At 50.2% G+C, this 16,475-nt stretch overlaps 1 protein-coding gene across 1 annotated transcript; it reads right to left on the bottom strand.

Annotated features, from left to right (window-relative positions):
• Position 1: 1 nt before the first annotated feature.
• IQANK1 (IQ motif and ankyrin repeat containing 1) lies at positions 2–16,260 on the bottom strand (the record flags this gene model as incomplete). The annotated part of the gene is given in 15 exon segments (XM_081258433.1): positions 2–524; positions 590–724; positions 805–898; positions 990–1,056; positions 1,060–1,174; positions 1,469–1,510; positions 1,512–1,550; positions 1,622–1,761; positions 10,690–10,766; positions 10,769–10,952; positions 11,012–11,102; positions 11,104–11,162; positions 11,532–11,624; positions 11,628–11,665; positions 16,170–16,260. Coding segments are annotated over 15 exon segments (1,788 nt in total).
• Positions 16,261–16,475: the final 215 nt, after the last annotated feature.

Raw genomic sequence — 16,475 nt, 5'->3', positions numbered from 1 at the left:
TCTAGTCTGTGTGTCTGTCCACCCGCCGGCATACCAACGCCCACCCCTTCTGCTCCTCCAAATCGGGGGCCGGTGCGGGGACCACGAACTCCCACGTCGCCCCGACTGTGCACTGCTCCACAGCGGGAGGAACTGAATGGGCCCACCTACTCCGCCCCCAGGGGCCCGCCGGCCGGGGTCCCCCAGCTGGGGCTCCCGGCCGGCCCCCTCCCCTGCACGGCGCACGCCCAGAGAGCCCTGATGCGGACGTGCACGTTCGCGGACCCAGCACCCTGGGGCGCAGCGGCCACCGAGCCTTGGTGACGAAGAAGAGGTGGAAGTGCCCCAGGCGCGCCTCCCGGCACTGGCTGGGGCTGGACTCGGGCCCATCGCTCTGCCGCAGCAGCGACAGGTACCTCTCCCGCTCCAGCAGCCCGCGGCCCAGCAGCTCCTGCGCCAGGCCCGGCTGCACCGCCTCCAGCTGCCGCTGCGCCGCCGGGAGCAGGTCCACTTCACGCAGGTCGGACACCCGCGGCTTCCCGAACCTGCGGGGAGGGCGGGGGGCGGGGGGCGGGGAGGCCCGGGGCCTCCCGCCTTCCGCCAGCCTCACCCGAGGGCCCCCAGCAGCGCCAGCCTGATCCTCTCCGGCCTCAGGTGGTCTGGGTTCACGGCGTCCACATAGTTGGTGTCCTGGTAGCGCTGGAAGGTGGCCGCCTGGCCCAAAGGGTCGATGACAAGAGGCCACCTGGGGGTGGCCGCCAGGTCACCGCCGTCCACCCGAAGCCTCGGCTCATCCTTCGCCCCTCGCCGGCCGGCACCAATGACCTGCCGTCAGCGCGAATGCGATCACCCACGTCCTTCAACAGCACGTCGTGGAGCTCGGTGACATGACACTTCAGCCCGGGCGCCTCCTCCTCCCCTATGGGGATGTAAGTGGGGGGCCAACCGGCGGGCTCGGCGCCCGATCCCCTTCCCCGGCCCCTCTGGCCCCCAGCCCGAGCCCCGCCCACCCTCCTGGGCCCGCCCCCCGCTCTCCAGCCTGGCCAGGGCCAGCGTCTCCTCCGCCTTTTGGGCCTCCTACCGGAGCCTGTCCACTTGGGCCTCCGCGTCCTTGACGGCCTGGAGGAGGGGCCCTACGCTCTGCTCAGGGCAAGGCCGGACCCCCACCCCTGCCTGCCGGGCGCAGCCGGGACCCCTAAGGAAGGGGCTGGGAGGGGGGCCGACCCGCCCCCGCCACGCGGCTGCTGGAAGGTGACACCCCGGGTTTGGGAGTCCAGGCCGAGGGGGAGTAGCCAACCTGCCGAGTGAGCTCAGCCATGCCCGCGCCGCTCCGTTAACCCTTGTTGTGCTCGTCGGTCCTCGGGTTGAGCTCGAGGTAGGCCTGCTGCCGGTTGGGGGCGGGGCCGGCTGAAGCCCTCCGGACCAGGTTGGGGGACCAGGTTGGGGGCTCGCAGGGCGCCTCTCAGCACCCAGCTCTCCTTCCTCCCACCGGCTCCTTCCGGGGGGCTGGCTGCACACCTGTTGGTGACACTTGCTGCTCCTTGGGCAGCTGTTGCACTTTGAGGTTCATGCTGGGGTGGGGGGAGGCGGGTCAGAGGAGCTCCTGGCCGCCTCCCCCCACCCCCACCCGCCTCTTCAGCACCACTTGGCCTCCGCCTCCCTGTGCTGCTTGGTTTCCTGGCCCCGGCGCTGCCGCTGGACCTCCATGTTCTGGAGCATGGCATCTGTGAGGCTCAGGTCCCAGGACTGCAGCATGCTGACCACCGTGTCCAGCGAGGCCACCTAGCAACAGAGGACAGTGGTCAAAAGCTCAGGGTGTGTTCTGTGTTCTGCCTGACCTGGGGAGGAGATGCTGTTACACTCCCACTTCAGAAAAAGGAACACCGACTCACAGAAATGTGGCCCTCACAGCTGGCCAGGGATGAGCCCCGAAGCGTTGACCATCATGCCTCCGCGCCCCCCAAAGCCAAGCCCCCGAGGTCCTTGCAGTCCCCCTGCCAAGACCACACAGGCCTCCACCTTCCTCTCCTGCCCTCCTCCCTCCACACCCCTGCCGCCGGCCCCCCGGGCTCCCTGCTTGTGTCCACTGCATGCAGGCCCCTGGCTGCAGTTCCCTGCCTTCGCAGTCTCCCTACAGGCCTCAATCTGCAGGACACAGCCCTTGGGGCCACACATCCCAAATCTCACCACTCCTGTTCCTCTGAAGTACCCCCCCGCCACCCCCCCAACCCAGAGTGATAAAGGGCCACAGAAAGCAGGGTTCTCAGAAGGGAGGGATAGGGTTCTCCAATATTTTATTTCTTGACTCAGGAGGTTAATCCAGGAGTATTTCCTTTATCATTTAATCAAGCCACAACTTTGATTTGTACAATGTTCAGTAGGTGGTTTGTATTTTAGAAAGGAAAGTTCAAAGATGTGTAAAATTAAGGATGAGAGAGGAATGGATGGATGGAGCAGATAAATGAATGGAAGAGTGAACATAGGAATGGGTCCATGAATTATTAGGAATGGGTCCATGAATTATTAACTTAAGGAACTGTGAATACCTACTTAAAAGAATAACAGCTACCACTTATTGAGCAGTGTGTGCCAGGAATTGTGCTAAAGAATTCCATTCATTGTCTCATTCTTCTTCCAAATATAGGAACTGTTATTAGCCCCATTTATGAATATATGGAAGCTGATATTCAAATAAGTTTAAAAACTTGCCAAAGTTAGTTTGAAAGTAGAAGAAATGGAAAACTAAATGAGTGAACAGATAAAATAATAATGTAATGGGTGATTTTATGAATGAGTTAATGAATGGACAAATAATGAGTAGATGAATAAGTTAATGAATTAAATGATAAAAGAATGAAGGATTCTTGGATTAATTGAATGAATGGATGAAATATGAATTGATACATGAAAAATTATTAGATGAAGGGATTTAATGGATGAATAACTTAGATAAGAAGACGGTTGGTTGAGCAAATGGATAGATGAATTGATGGGTGAGTTCAATCATTCAACACAACTTTTGAGTGCCTTTCATGTGACAACCAAAATGTATGACATTGGAGAATACAACTGTGGAGTGAACTAACATAGTCCCTGCTTTCTCGAAATTTTCTCTCAAGTAAACAGCATGAATGTGTGTATGAATGCACGGATGAAGAGATGTGTGAATTAACAGTAGTTAAATAAATGAATACATGAGGATGACTTAAGATGGTAGTAAGGCTAAAGTGGATACAGTAATGAGGGGATAGACTGGCAGGTTTATCAATAAATGATTCATAAGTTAATGAGAAAATGTGTGAATTGATGAAACAGTAAGTCAAGTACTGGGAAAAAAGATGGTATTCAATGGATAAACTTATGAAAACAATGATAGATGGGTAGATGAACGATAAAGGGACGATGGATGGAGGGACAGATAATGATTGATAGTTATTTAATTCTTCTACATCGTTACTGATTTTTCTGTCTACTTGTTTCACCAACTATTGAGATAGGGATGTTGAAATCTGCTACTATAATTGTGGAGTTAGTTCTCCTTGTAGTTCTGTAAGTTTTTGCTTCATGTATTTGGAAGCTCTGTTAGTAGCTGCAAAAACATTTAGGATTCTTACGTCCTCTTGATGAAATGATCCCATTGTCCTTATGAAATGATTCTTTTATTCTCAGTAATATTCTTCGTTCTGAAGTCTACTTTTTCAGATGTTAATATAGTCATTTCAGCTTCCTTATATTTAGTGTTATACTGGCATATTTGTTCTATCCTTTTAATTTTCACCTATCTGAATCTATTTTATTTTATTTTATATTTTTTTACTTTTTGGCCACACTGCACGGCATGTGGGATCTTAGTTCTCCGACCAGGGATCGAACCCATGCCCCCTGCAGTGGAAGTGCGGAGTCTTAACCGCTGGACCGCCAGGGAATTCCCATATTTTAAGTTTGTTTCTTATAGGCAGAATATAGTTGGATTTTTTAAAAATTTATCTTTATTTCTTTTGGCTGCGTCGGGTCTTAGTTGCAGCATGCAGGATCTTTCATTGAGGCATGTGGGATCTTTCTCGTTGTGGTGCGTGGGCTCTTTGCTGCAGCACTCGGGCTTCCCTCTAGTTGTGGCCTGCAGGTTTTCTCTCTGGTTGTGGCACGCAGGCTCCAAGGTGCATGGGCTCTGTAGTTTGCGGCACTGCGGGCTCTCTTGTTGAGGCGCGCGGGCCTAGTAGCCCTGCTGCCTGTGGGATCTCAGTTCCCCAACCAGGGATGGAACCTGCGTCCCCTGCATTGGAAGGTGGATTCTTTACCACTGGACCACCGAGGAAGTCCCTATAGTTGGATTTTTTAAATCTGAATGACAATCTCTGCCTTTTAATTGGGGTGTTTAGACCATCTGCATTTAATGAGATTATTGATATAGTTGAGTTAAAAATTACCCTTTGCTATTGTTTTCTACTGGTTCCATCTGTTCTTTTTTTTTTTTTTTAATATTTATTTATTTATTTATGTGGCGGTGCTGGGTCTTAGTTGCAGCATGTGGGATCTTCGTTGCCACGTCCGGGATCTCTGTTGTGGCATGCAGGATCTTTAGTTGTAGCATGCAGGATCTTTAGTTGTGGCATGTGGGATCTTTTAGCTGTGGCATGCAGGATCTAGTTCCCTGACCACAGATCAAACTGGGTCCCCCTGCACTGGGAGCGTGGAATCTTAACCACTGGACCACCAGGGAAGTCCCTGTTCTTTATTTTCCTTTTCTTCTTTTTTTGCCTCCTTTCTGATTGCATATTTTTTAGAATTCCATTGTATCTCCTTTATTACCTTATTAACTATAACTGTTGATATTTAGTGCTTACTTTAGGGTTTACAGTATATATACACCTATAACTTATTACAATCTACTTTCAGATGATATTGTACCACTTCACATATAGTATAAGAACCTTCCACGGTGTATTTCCATTTCCCCCTGCCAACCTTTATAATATTTTTGTCACACATTTGAGCCAAACAACTATAATTTGTGCAGTTTTCAGTATGTGTATCTACATGTGTTATAAAATCCCATGACATATTGCCATTATTTTTGTTTCTTCAATTACCTTTTCAATAAATTTAAGTAATAAGGCCGTATCTCATATTTACCTAGGTAGTTACCCTTTCTAATGTTCCTCACGTCTTTGAGTGGATCCATATTCACATCTGGCATCCCTTTCCTTCTATTGGTAGGGCTTCCATTAACATTTCTTATAGTGTGAGTCTGCTGGTGATTGATTCAGCTTTTGTATGTCTGGAAAGGTATGTCTTTATTTTGCCTTCAGTTATGACAGATACATGCACTGGGTATAGAACTCAAGGTTGACAAGATTTCTTTCCCCCTTCAGTACCATTAAAGATGCTCTCCACTGTCTCCTCACTTGCATTGTTTCCAACAGGAAATCTGCCATAATCCTTATCTTTGTTCTTCTGTCTGTAACATGTCTTTTTTCCCTCTGGCTGCTCTTAAGATTTTCTCTTTATCACTGACTTTGAGAAATTTTATCAAATTGTGCTTTAGCCTGATTTTTCTTCCTGCTTCTTGTTGAAATTTGGTGTTTGTTGAGATTTTGGGAATGTGGTTTATACTTTTCATCAAATTTGGAAACCTTAAGGTTATTATTTCTACAAATATGTATTTTTTTCTGTTTCCTTTTTTAAAAAAATAAATAAATTTATTTATTTATTTATTTTCAGCTGCATTGGGTCTTCATTGCGGTGCACGGGCTTCTCATTGCGGTGACTTCTCTTGCTGCGGAGCACAGGCTCTAGGCGCACAGGCTTCAGTAGTTGTGGTGCACAGGCTTGGTTGTTCCACGGCATGTGGGATCTTCCCGGACCAGAGCTCAAACCCATGTCCCCTGCATTGGCAGGCAGGTTCTTAACCACATCACCACCAGGGAAGTCCGTCCTTTCTTTCTTCTCTCCTTTGGAGACTCCAATTACATATATATGAGGCCTCCTGAAATTGTCCCACGGTTCGTTGATCCTCTTTTCGTTTGGAGGAATTCCTTTTTCTCTGTGTGGTTTTATTTGGAGTAGTTTCTATTGTTAAGCCTTCAAATTCACTAATCTTTACCTCTGTTCTGTCTAATCTGACATTAATCCCATCCATAGTTTTTTGTTTGTTTTTCATCTCAGACACTGTCATTTTTACCTCTAGAATTTAATTTTTTTATACCTTCCATGTCTCTATTCAATTTTTCAAGCATCTGGAATACAGTTAAAATAGCTGTTTAAATGTCTTTTATGCTAATTCTAATATCCACATCAGTTCTGGGTTTGTCTTGATTAGTTGAGTTTCTCATTATGGTCATATTTGTATGCATCTTTGTATGTCTGGTAATATTTAATTGGATGCCAGACAATATACATTTTGCCTTGTTAGGAGCTGTATATTTTGTATCTCTATATGTATTCTTGAATTTTGTTTTGGGATACAGTTAAATTACTTGGAAAGTTTTATCCTTTGGGTCTTGCTTTAAGGTTGGTGAGGCTGTACCAGAGCGGCATTTACTCTAGGACGAATTATTCCTCTGAGGCAAGATCCTTCTATGTGCCACATGGATTGTGAGGTTTCCTGCTTGGGCTGGTGGGAAAAGGCTAGGCACTGCTTCCTTCCCTCCTAACAGATGACCCTGTCCCCAACCTTGAGACATTCCATCACACACATGAGCCATTGAGTACTCAGCTGAATCCCCAAAGGGGTCCCTACACACCTCTGGAATGCTCTTTATCTTTTTTAAAATTTTTATTGGAGTATAGTTGATTTACAATGTTGTGTTAGTTTCAGGTGTACAGCAAAGTACATCAGTTATACATATACATATAACCACTCTTCTCTAGATTCTTCTTCCATATAGTCCATTACAGAGTATTGAGTAGAGTTCCCTGTGCTATGTGGTAGGTCCTTATTAGTTATCTATTTTATATATAGTAGTGTGTATATGTCCATCCCAATCTCCCACTTTATCCCTCCCCCCATTTCCCCGCTGGTAACCATAAGTTTGCTGTATACATCTGTGACTCTATTTGTTTTGTAAATAAGTTCATTTGTACTATTTTTTTAGATTCCACATAAAAGCAATATCATTTGTCTTTCTCTGTCTGACTTACTTCACTCAGTGTGACAATCTCTAGGTCCATCCATATTGATGCAAATGGCATTATTTCTGAAACGCTGTTTCCCTTTGCAGCTCTCTTCTCTCTGGCACTTGCAGTCTGACTGCCTTGGAATCCCTGGACTCTGAACCCTGTCTCCTTAACTCAGGAAATTGACCAGGCTCTGCCTGGATTCCCCCTTCCTGCACCACAGCCTGGAAGTGCTCTCAAGGTGGTTAGCTGGGCTCACGTAGTTTATTTCCAGCCTCTTGGGGATCACTGATTATTCCCTGATGCCCAGTGTCTTGAAAACCATTGTTTCATGTATTCTCTCTGGGTTTCGTTGTCGTATTTCAGGTGGAAGGAAAAATCAGGTTGCATTTATTCCATCCTAGAAGCAGAAATCTCTGTTCATTTTTTTTCAACCTTCTTTCTGTGTTTCGTTTTAGATAATTTCTATTTCTATATCTTCTATTTAACTAATTTTTCTTTCAATGTCTAATCAGCCATTAATCACATCCAGTGTGTTTTTCACCTCCAGCATTGCAGTTTTCAGAAGTTTAGGAGTATGTACATAAAAATAGAGACAGGTGGATGTAGAGGTGTGCTGTGTGAGATACAGCTGTAAGTTTTAATGCCCTTGTCCACTTATTCTGTGATCTGTGTCACTTCTGAGTCAGTTTTGATTGATTTTGCTCTTCACTATGGGTTGTATTTTCCTGTTTCCTTGCTTGACTGGTAATTTTATTAAACTTTTATTTGCAAACAATTACAGATTTACAGGAATTTGCATGTACCCTTAACAAGTTTTCCCCAATGATGGCATCTTATACAACTATAGTGCAATATACAAAACAGGATATGGGGCTTCCCTGGTGGCGCAGTGGTTGAGAGTCCGCCTGCCGATGCAGGGGACACGGGTTCGTGCCCCTATCCCGGAAGATCCCACATGCCGCGGAGCGGCTGGGCCCGCGAGCCATGGCCGCGGAGCCTGTGTGTCCGGAGCCTGTGCTCCGCAACGGGAGAGGCCACAGCAGTGAGAGGCCCGCGTACAGCAAAAAAAAAAAAAAAAAAAAAAAAAACAAAAAAACAGGATATGGACATAGTACAATCCACAGACCCCACTTACCTTGTTTCAACAATTTTACATGTATCCCTTTGTACGTCTACAGTTACATGCAGTTTTATCATACGTGTAGATTTGTGTACCCGCCACCACAGTCAAGATGCAACCTGTCCCATCACCACAACGCTCCTCTGTGTCACCACTTCTAGTCACATCACCTCTCTCCCCTTTCCTTCCCTGCCCCTATTCCCACCCCGCAAAGCACTGATCTGGCCTCCGTCTCCATAATTTCGTCATTTTGAAAATGTTATGTGAATGGAATCAGACAGTATGTAACCCTGTGAGATGCGCTCTTTTTTCACTTGGCAAAAGGCCCTTGAGATCCATCCAGGTGTTGCTGTACCACTAGTTCCTTCTCACAGCTAAGGAGTGTTCTGAGGTGTGGACTGGCCTGAGCTGGCTTAACCTTTCACCTACTGAAGAACATCCAGGTTGCTTCCAGTTTGGGGCTGTTACAAGTAAAGCTGCCGTGAACATGCACGGGCACACTTTTATGTGGACACAGTCCTCATTTTACTGGGATAGAATGCCCAGCAGTGTGTGCTGAGTCCCATGGGAAATGTACGTTCTGCCTCTTCAGACACAGCCCCACTGTGTTCCAGGGCAGCTGCACCCCTTTCCGTTCCCATGAGCGCTGGGTGAGAACTGGCTTCTTTGCCCCCTGTGCCATCCTCACTGGTTTCCATTTCAGCGTTTCTACCAGGTGCGATGGTTGAACAGCTCGTGTTCATTGGCGTCATTATATCCTCTTCCGTGAAATTTCTCTCCGTGCCCTTTGCTCACTTTATAACTGGATCGTATCACTTACCATTGAGTTTTGAGTTGTTTGTATATTATAAATATGGGTCCTCTGTCAGATATGTGGTCTGCAAGGATTTTCTCCCTCTCTGTGGCTTGTCTTTTCATCCTGTTAACAGGGGCTTCAGCAGAGCAAAAGTTTTACATTTTTAGGAAGTTCAATTTGTTGGGGTTTTTTTTTTCTTTTATCGATTGATTGTGCTTTTGTCTAAGAACCCTTTACCAAGCCATAGGTCCCAAGGATTTTCTCCTGTGTTCTTCTAAAGGTTTTAGTTTACATTTTGCATTTAAATCCTAATCCATTTTGAGTTCATTTTGTATAGGGTGTGAGGTTTAGGTGAAGGTTCATTCCTTCGCCTGTGGACGTCCAATTGCTCCAGCACCAGACTGTCCCTCCTGCAGCCAGTGGCCTCCCGCCCCCCCCCCCACCACCACCAGTGTGCTGCCCGTCTCAGTGCCCCCTGCCCCCCCCCCCCTCAGGCACCAGCGGGCTGGACATCCTCCTCAGCACCCCTCAAAGGCCGCCTGCATGCTTCTCCAGCCTTCATGCCCTGTGCCCACCGCCCGGGCCTGCCCCAACACGACCCGCGGAGAGGTGGGCCTCCCTGTGCCCCCTCCTCGCTCCAGCCCCTCTGAGGCCATGGCCAGGCCCTTTGGTCCTCCTAGCCTCACATTTTGCTCCTTTGAGGAGGAAGCAGGAGGAGTTTGAAGCCAAAGGCTCTGCTGGCCTTTTAAAGCTTGCCCTGTTGCTTATTAAAGAGGAGAAGCCAAGAAGAGCAGAGGGGATGCCTTCCAGGACAAGGGGGAGCCTGGAGCAGCACCCTGAGGAGGCAGCTGGGGGTGAAGGCGGCGCCCAGGACACGGGGTCCCAAGGTGGCAAAGGCCCTGGCACCCCCGGGTGGAAGCAGGGGCTCAGCAGCAGACCCGGGCCAGTCCCACATTTTCCAGCCAACACCTCCGCTCTCCAGGCTGGGGTGGAAGGACACGCGGCCGAGACGGGCGAGGGCCCGAGACTCCAGTCAGACTCATTTGAAGAAACTAAGGCCGTGGCATTAGGTGATCCGGCTTCACGGCTGCTCCCACAGGCCCTGGGTCAGCCTCATCTGACCTGGCCTCCTGGGCCGGGGAGAAGTCCAAGCGCCCGTGTCCCCAGCCTGGCCCAGGGCCTGTGAAAAGTCCCCTTGACATCGTTCCCGGGCGCCACGGAGGAGCTGCCAGGCTGAGCTGCCTTGGGCAGGGTCATGGCTCCGAGCCCCAGGGCTCAGTTTTCTCAGAGACGTGGAAATTCTGAGTGAGGGGCCAGGTGGGCGGTCCTAGTGCTGCCCTCAATGCCCCAGAGCTCCCACGCTGGCTCCCGAGGATCCAGTCTGTTTCTCCACCTCCCACGGTAACACTGCTTCCAAGGTGGGCTGAGGGTCCAGGGCCGTGAGTAGAACCCCGGCCACAGGACGCCCCCAGACACCGGGAGCTGTGGTCTTGATCGCGTGTGCCCGGTAAGGCTCATAGCGAGGACTTCGGGAGGGGAAGGGCCTGCAAAGGCCTTGCAGGTGGTTCTGGGTCCTGGAAGGTTCGGGACCAGCCGGGGCGGGGTCCCCAGGCTCCTGACAGCTTTGGGGGTGGGGGAGCAGGCGCCCCGGGGGCTTCTGCCCACGCCCGCGCACCTGCTCGGGGGTGCGTCCGTCGTCCGCATACACCCGGGGGTCGGCTCCGAGCTTCAGAAGCACCTCCACGGCTTCAGGTGGCCCCCGAAGGCCGGTCGGTACAGCGGCGTCCGGCCGAAGGCGCCCTGCTGGATGCGCTCACTGAGCACGGCCCGCCCGCCGCCGCTGTACTCGAAGTCCACCAGGGCCAGGCGCCGCTGCAGCCGGCGCGCCGCCCGCGCCGCGTCGCAGCTCACGACCTCGCGGTTCAGCAGCGCGTCCACCTGCGCCGGGCGGCGGTCAGCGGCGCCGCGAGCTCAGGGCCCGCCGACCCGCCGCCCACCTCCCGCAGGACCGCCTGGATCTCGCCCAGGTTCCCGTCGAAGGCCGCCTCCAGCAGGCGCGCCCCGCGCTGCCGCTCCTCCTGCCGCCGCTGCTTCTTCCCACTGCCGCCGGGCCGCCTCCTGCTCCCGCCGCATCAGGGCCACGAAGGCCTGCGGGCGGCCCAGTGCGGCCACCGCCCCAGCCCTGGGTCCGGGTCCCGGAGCCCTGCAGTTCGCGCCCCCGAGCCCTCCTTCCCCGCCCCCAGCCCTGCGTCCCCCCGCCCTAACCCTGCGTCCCCGCCCCCAGCCCTGCGTCACCGCCCCCAAACCTGCAGTTCCCGCCCCCGAGCCCTGCAGTTTCCGCCCCCGGGCCCTCCTTCCCCGCCCTCAGCCCTGCGTCCCCCCGCCCTAACCCTGCGTCCCCGCCCCCAGCCCTGCGTCCCCCCGCCCTAACCCTGCGTCCCCGCCCCCAGCCCTGCGTCCCCGCCCCCAGCCCTGCAGTCAGGCCTCCACTCCGACGCCCACCCCCGTAGACCTTACCTGCCTCGGGAGCTTCTCCATCAGCTCCAGGTAGTCCTGGTGGTCCTGCTCATGGCGGGCCTGCTCCTTTCTCGCCAGGAGCTTCCGGAAGGCTCACCGGATGGTGGTGGCTGCTTGGTCCTCCGAGGTTGGCCCTGCTAGTGGGGAGAGGGCTTATGGATCACAATGCTCCCTTCCACGCTGCGGTCCACGCGGCTGCAGGACAACACCAGGTGTGCCCGAGCTCCAGGTTAACAAGGCGAGCGGAGCAGGCGCACTCCCTCCTGACCTGACGAAAGGATCAAAAATGTTCTAAAATCCACAAACACGACCAAACCAGAGTAATCCACCGGCAGAGAGCAAGTGAGGAGGTACAAGGAGTGGCAGCCGAGAGCGGAGAGAGGAGCCGGGTCTCGGCACAAAGTCTCCTGCCCTTCCCCACCCCAGATACAGCTGGGACCCTGCGAATACCTTCTGAGCCCCCAGCCTGGGAAGATGGTCTGGAGATGGTGGGAAACCCGAGGAAGTCTGAGAAGAAAGGCTTCTGGCAGAGAAGCCCCTTGTGGATCCCCACAAGACCCCTTCCCTCTGAAAGCCAGAAGGACCTCTTCCGAATTCAGGCACCCGCATCCATAGGTGGGGCTGACTGGGCTGAAGTGGGGGTGTCTCAACCCACAAGCCCACTGGAACTCAGAATAGGGAGCACAAGGCCACTGAGAGCTGTGGTCCGCTGGCGGCACACTCTGCCTTGCCACAGCAGCGCCCTTGGCTACAGGGAGGGTCCGAACGCCTGCCCTAGGAGAGACGTCCACACCCACCTGCCACTCTCTGCCCATGTGATGAGGCGACCAGTTAGCCTCTCTGGGCCTCAGTGTCCCTTTCTCTAAAATGGGGTGATGGTAGCTACACCCCACAGGGCTTTCCAACAGTCCAATAATAGAACACTGTGAGTCCTGAAAGAACTGCTCAACCTATGTTTCCGTAATTGAGACTCCAAGCAGAGGAGAGCCAGACCCAGGGGCCATGCTCACCGTGAAAGAACTGGCAGGTGAGAAGGTGCGGACATGCCATAGGGAAGGGATGACACGGCTTTCAGAAGACGCTGGAAGAAAACAAGCAGAAAAGCCAGCTCTCCAAAAGCACCGCAAGCTAGGGAGGAACTTAATAAAAACAGAAATTCAATAAAACAAGGGATCAAAGACAAGATGGGAAAAACAGAAGGAGGAGGTAAAAGAGTCATCACAGAAAAGAAGGCAAATGGAAAACAATACTCAGTTCTGCAGACCAACAACTAAAGCAGGACCAGATGAAAATAGAGCCGATGTGGTGCAGAGTGGAGCTCAGGGCAGGAGGGTCATGGTGAATGCTAGCAAGGAGATGGAAACCAGAAGGAGGAGACACAGATGATGACAATAAAACGTGAAAATAATTAGTGTCTCTAGAATGTGGAGACTAGTGATGGGGAAAGTATTTAGAGATAAAATACAAAAAAAATTTTCCTGAAATGAATCTTAAGACAAAAGGGACAAAGAATATACCAGGAAACAAAACAACTGGCAGGTTGTTTTTAAGGTTGCTTACTCTTAAAAAAAAAAAATGTTATTGGGATTTCCCTGGTGGTCCAGTGGTTAAGACTCCGTGCTCCCAATGCAGGGGGCCTGGGTTCGATCCCTGGTCAGGGAACTAGATCCGGCATGCCACAACTAAGAACCCGCTTGCCACAACTAAAAAAGATCCCACATGCAGAAACGAAGATCTCACATGCAGCAATGAAGATTCCGCGTGCTGCAGCTAAGACCCGGCACAGCCAAATAAATAAATAAATACTATATATATATATATATATATATATATATATATATATATATAAAGTTACTTGAGGACCCAAGCAGAAAAGAAATCAAACTACGCTCTCCTAGGACTTTTTTAAAAAATAAATTTATTTATTTATTTATTGGCTGTGTGGGGTCTTCGTTGCTGCGCGCGGGCTTTCTCTAGTTGTGGCGAGCAGGGGCTACTCTTCGTTGTGGCACGTGGGCTTCTCATTGTGGTGACTTCTCTTATTGTGGAGCACGGGCTATAGGCATGCGGGCTTCAGTAGTTGTGGCGCGCAGGCTCAGTAGTTGTGGCTCACGGGCTCTAGAGCGCAGGCTCAGTAGTTGTGGCGCACAGGCTTAGTTGCTCCGTGGCATGTGGGATCTTCCTGGACCAGGGCTGGAACCTGTGTCCCCTGCATTGGCAGGTGGAGTCTTAACAGCTGCACCACCAGGGAAGTCCCTCTCCTAGGACTTTTTATAGCAGCATCAAATGTAGAAGTCAATGAATCAGTGTTCACAGAATTCCAAAGGGAAAAGAGTAGCTCCAGAAGCTCCTGCACGTGGTTCTGCTTCTGCCATGTCAATGAAGGAGGTTAGGACCAGGCTTCCCAATGACAGCAATAGAAAAGAGGACAGAATGAATATGCTGTAAAACATGTCTGAAGGAGGTGAGCTCAGGGCAGGAGAGCGCAGGAGTGGCCCCAGACCAGTAGACAGGCTTCCCCTGGCAGCAGCCACCAGCACCAGAAGCACAGCACCAGGGGGAGGGCAGGGGCACAATGTGAGCAGGGCTTCTCAGCAACAAGGGGACAAAATCTGTATTCCAGAGCACTGGGTAAGGGCTTAGGGTTGCCAGGTTTAGCTAATAAAAATACAGAACATAGGGGCTTCCCTGGTGGCGCAGTGCTTAAGAATCCGCCTGCCAATGCAAGGGACATGGGTTCAAGTCCTGGTCTGGGAAGATCCCACATGCCGCGGAGCAATTAAGCCCATGTGCCACAACTACTGAGCCCGTGTGCCTAAAGCCTGTGGTCCACAACAAGAGAAGCCACCGCAATGAGAAGCCTGCGCACTGCAACGAAGAGTAGCCCCCGTTCGCCTCAACTAGAGAAAGCCGGTACACAGCAACGAAGACCCAATGCAACGAAAAATAAAAAATAATTAAAAAAAAACAGAACATAATCCTGAGGGCATACAGTAAGAAAGGATTTATTGTTTATCTGAAATTCAAATTTAAATGAGTGTCCTGTATTTTATCTGGCAATTCTATTGAGTAAGAATCCTGAAGAACTCCATCCTCTGGGAAATAAAGCAACCCACGTGGGAACGGAATCCTCAGCTTCAAATCACTCAACCCCGACTAGATTAAGGTCATCTGAGTTGCCTCTAGCCTTGGTGCCTGCCAGAAACTAAATAAGTCTCCTCTGGAGGAAGATGTCATTGTCCAGGACTTTAGCACACCTCCAACATTTTTAATAGGCAATGTACAGCAACCAAAAAATATCAGGCTAATGAGGAACCAAGATATGAGTGAAAAACAAGAAAAATGATAACAATAGAAACAGACCCAGATGCAGCCAATAATGGAGTTCTTGGACATAGACTTTAAAATAATTATGAGTGATATATTCAAGGAATTAAAAGACAAGACTGAAAAGTTTGGGCAGAGATCTGGAAACAATAATAAAGAACCAAATGGAAATTCTAGAATGTAAAAATACAAAACATAAATTGAGAGCTCAATGGCTAAGTTTAACAGCATAATAGACATAGCTGGAAATAGAATTGGTAACCTGGAATACAGTACAAATGAAAATATCCAGATTAAAGAAAGAGAGACAAAAGGAAAGGTCTGATGCTGATGTCATGGGAGTTGCAGGCATGAGGGAAAGAGAGGATGGTAGCAACGTTCAAGGAGAATTTTTCAAAACAAACAAGAGATCAAGTCAGAGCTTTGATACACATGAAGAATCCCAAGCAGGATGAGTACAAAAACAAGCAAGCACACACAAACACCAGAGCACACCATAGTATAATTGCCAAAACCTAATGAAATGAGAACAATCTTCTTTACCCCTTCAAAGGGGTAAAAAAAAACAGTTTTTAATGCAAAATAAACACACCTTTGGACAAACAAAACTTTAGGAGGATTCAGTAGCAGCAGACCAACAATGACGAGAAAGACAAAAGAGAAAGAAAAAAGGCAGAAGAGACAAAGCCAAATGGGACATGGAGGTGCAGGTAGGGAGGGTGCATTGGAAAGAATACACATAAGAGTTGTGCAAGGGCTTCCCTGGTGGTGCAGTGGTTGAGAGTCCGCCTGCCGATGCAGGGGACACGGGTTCACGCCCTGGTCCGGGAAGATCCCACATGATGCGGAGCGGCTAGGCCCATGAGCCATGGCCACTGAGCCTGCACATCTGGAGCCTGTGCTCCGCAACGGGAGAGGCCACAACAGTGAGAGGCCCGCGTACCGCAAAAAAAAAAAAACAAAAAAGAGCTGTGCAAAACAGTAGCACCAACATCACAGATATATGAGAGCTAAAACACACACAAAATAATAGCATATGTATTGGAAGAGGGTAAGTGTAGTTAAAAGGGCTAAGATTCTTGCATTGTCAGAAAAGTAGGGTGTTATAGTAGACTTGAGAATTCGAAGATATGTTGTAAACTCTAGGGTAACTACTAAAGATTAGTAAGAGAACATTGTGGCAGACACACACTAAGATGATACCCTGTGGCTTATGCCCTGTGTGAGCCCTCTCCTTGAGTGTGGGTAGAATCTGTGAAGTAGCTTTAATCAGGCAAAGGTGATAGGCGGTCACTCCCATGGTTACGTTACATTCTGGAAGATTCCATCTTAGCAGACTGACTCTCCTGCTGGCCTTAAAGAAGCAAATGGCTGTGTTGAGGGCTGGCTGCAGAGGGGCCATGTTATGGGGAGCTGTGGGCGGCCTCCAGGCCTGGAGAGCACCTCCAGCCAATGGCCAGAGAGAAGCCAGGACTCAGTCCTCCAAGGAGACGGATACTGCCAACAACCCAAATGAACTTGGAGGTGGAGTCTTCCCCACTCAAGCCTCCAGTGAGACCACAGACCCAGCTGACACCTCAACTGCAGCCTGTGAGGTCCTGAGGGGCACCAGGTGGG

This window comes from Mesoplodon bidens (genome assembly GCF_964165515.1).
Source record: "Mesoplodon bidens genome assembly, chromosome: 16".
Classification (NCBI taxonomy): Eukaryota; Metazoa; Chordata; class Mammalia; order Artiodactyla; family Ziphiidae; genus Mesoplodon; species Mesoplodon bidens.
Note: the sequence above shows the minus strand (reverse complement) of the source record. Positions and strands in the feature narration are given on the sequence as shown.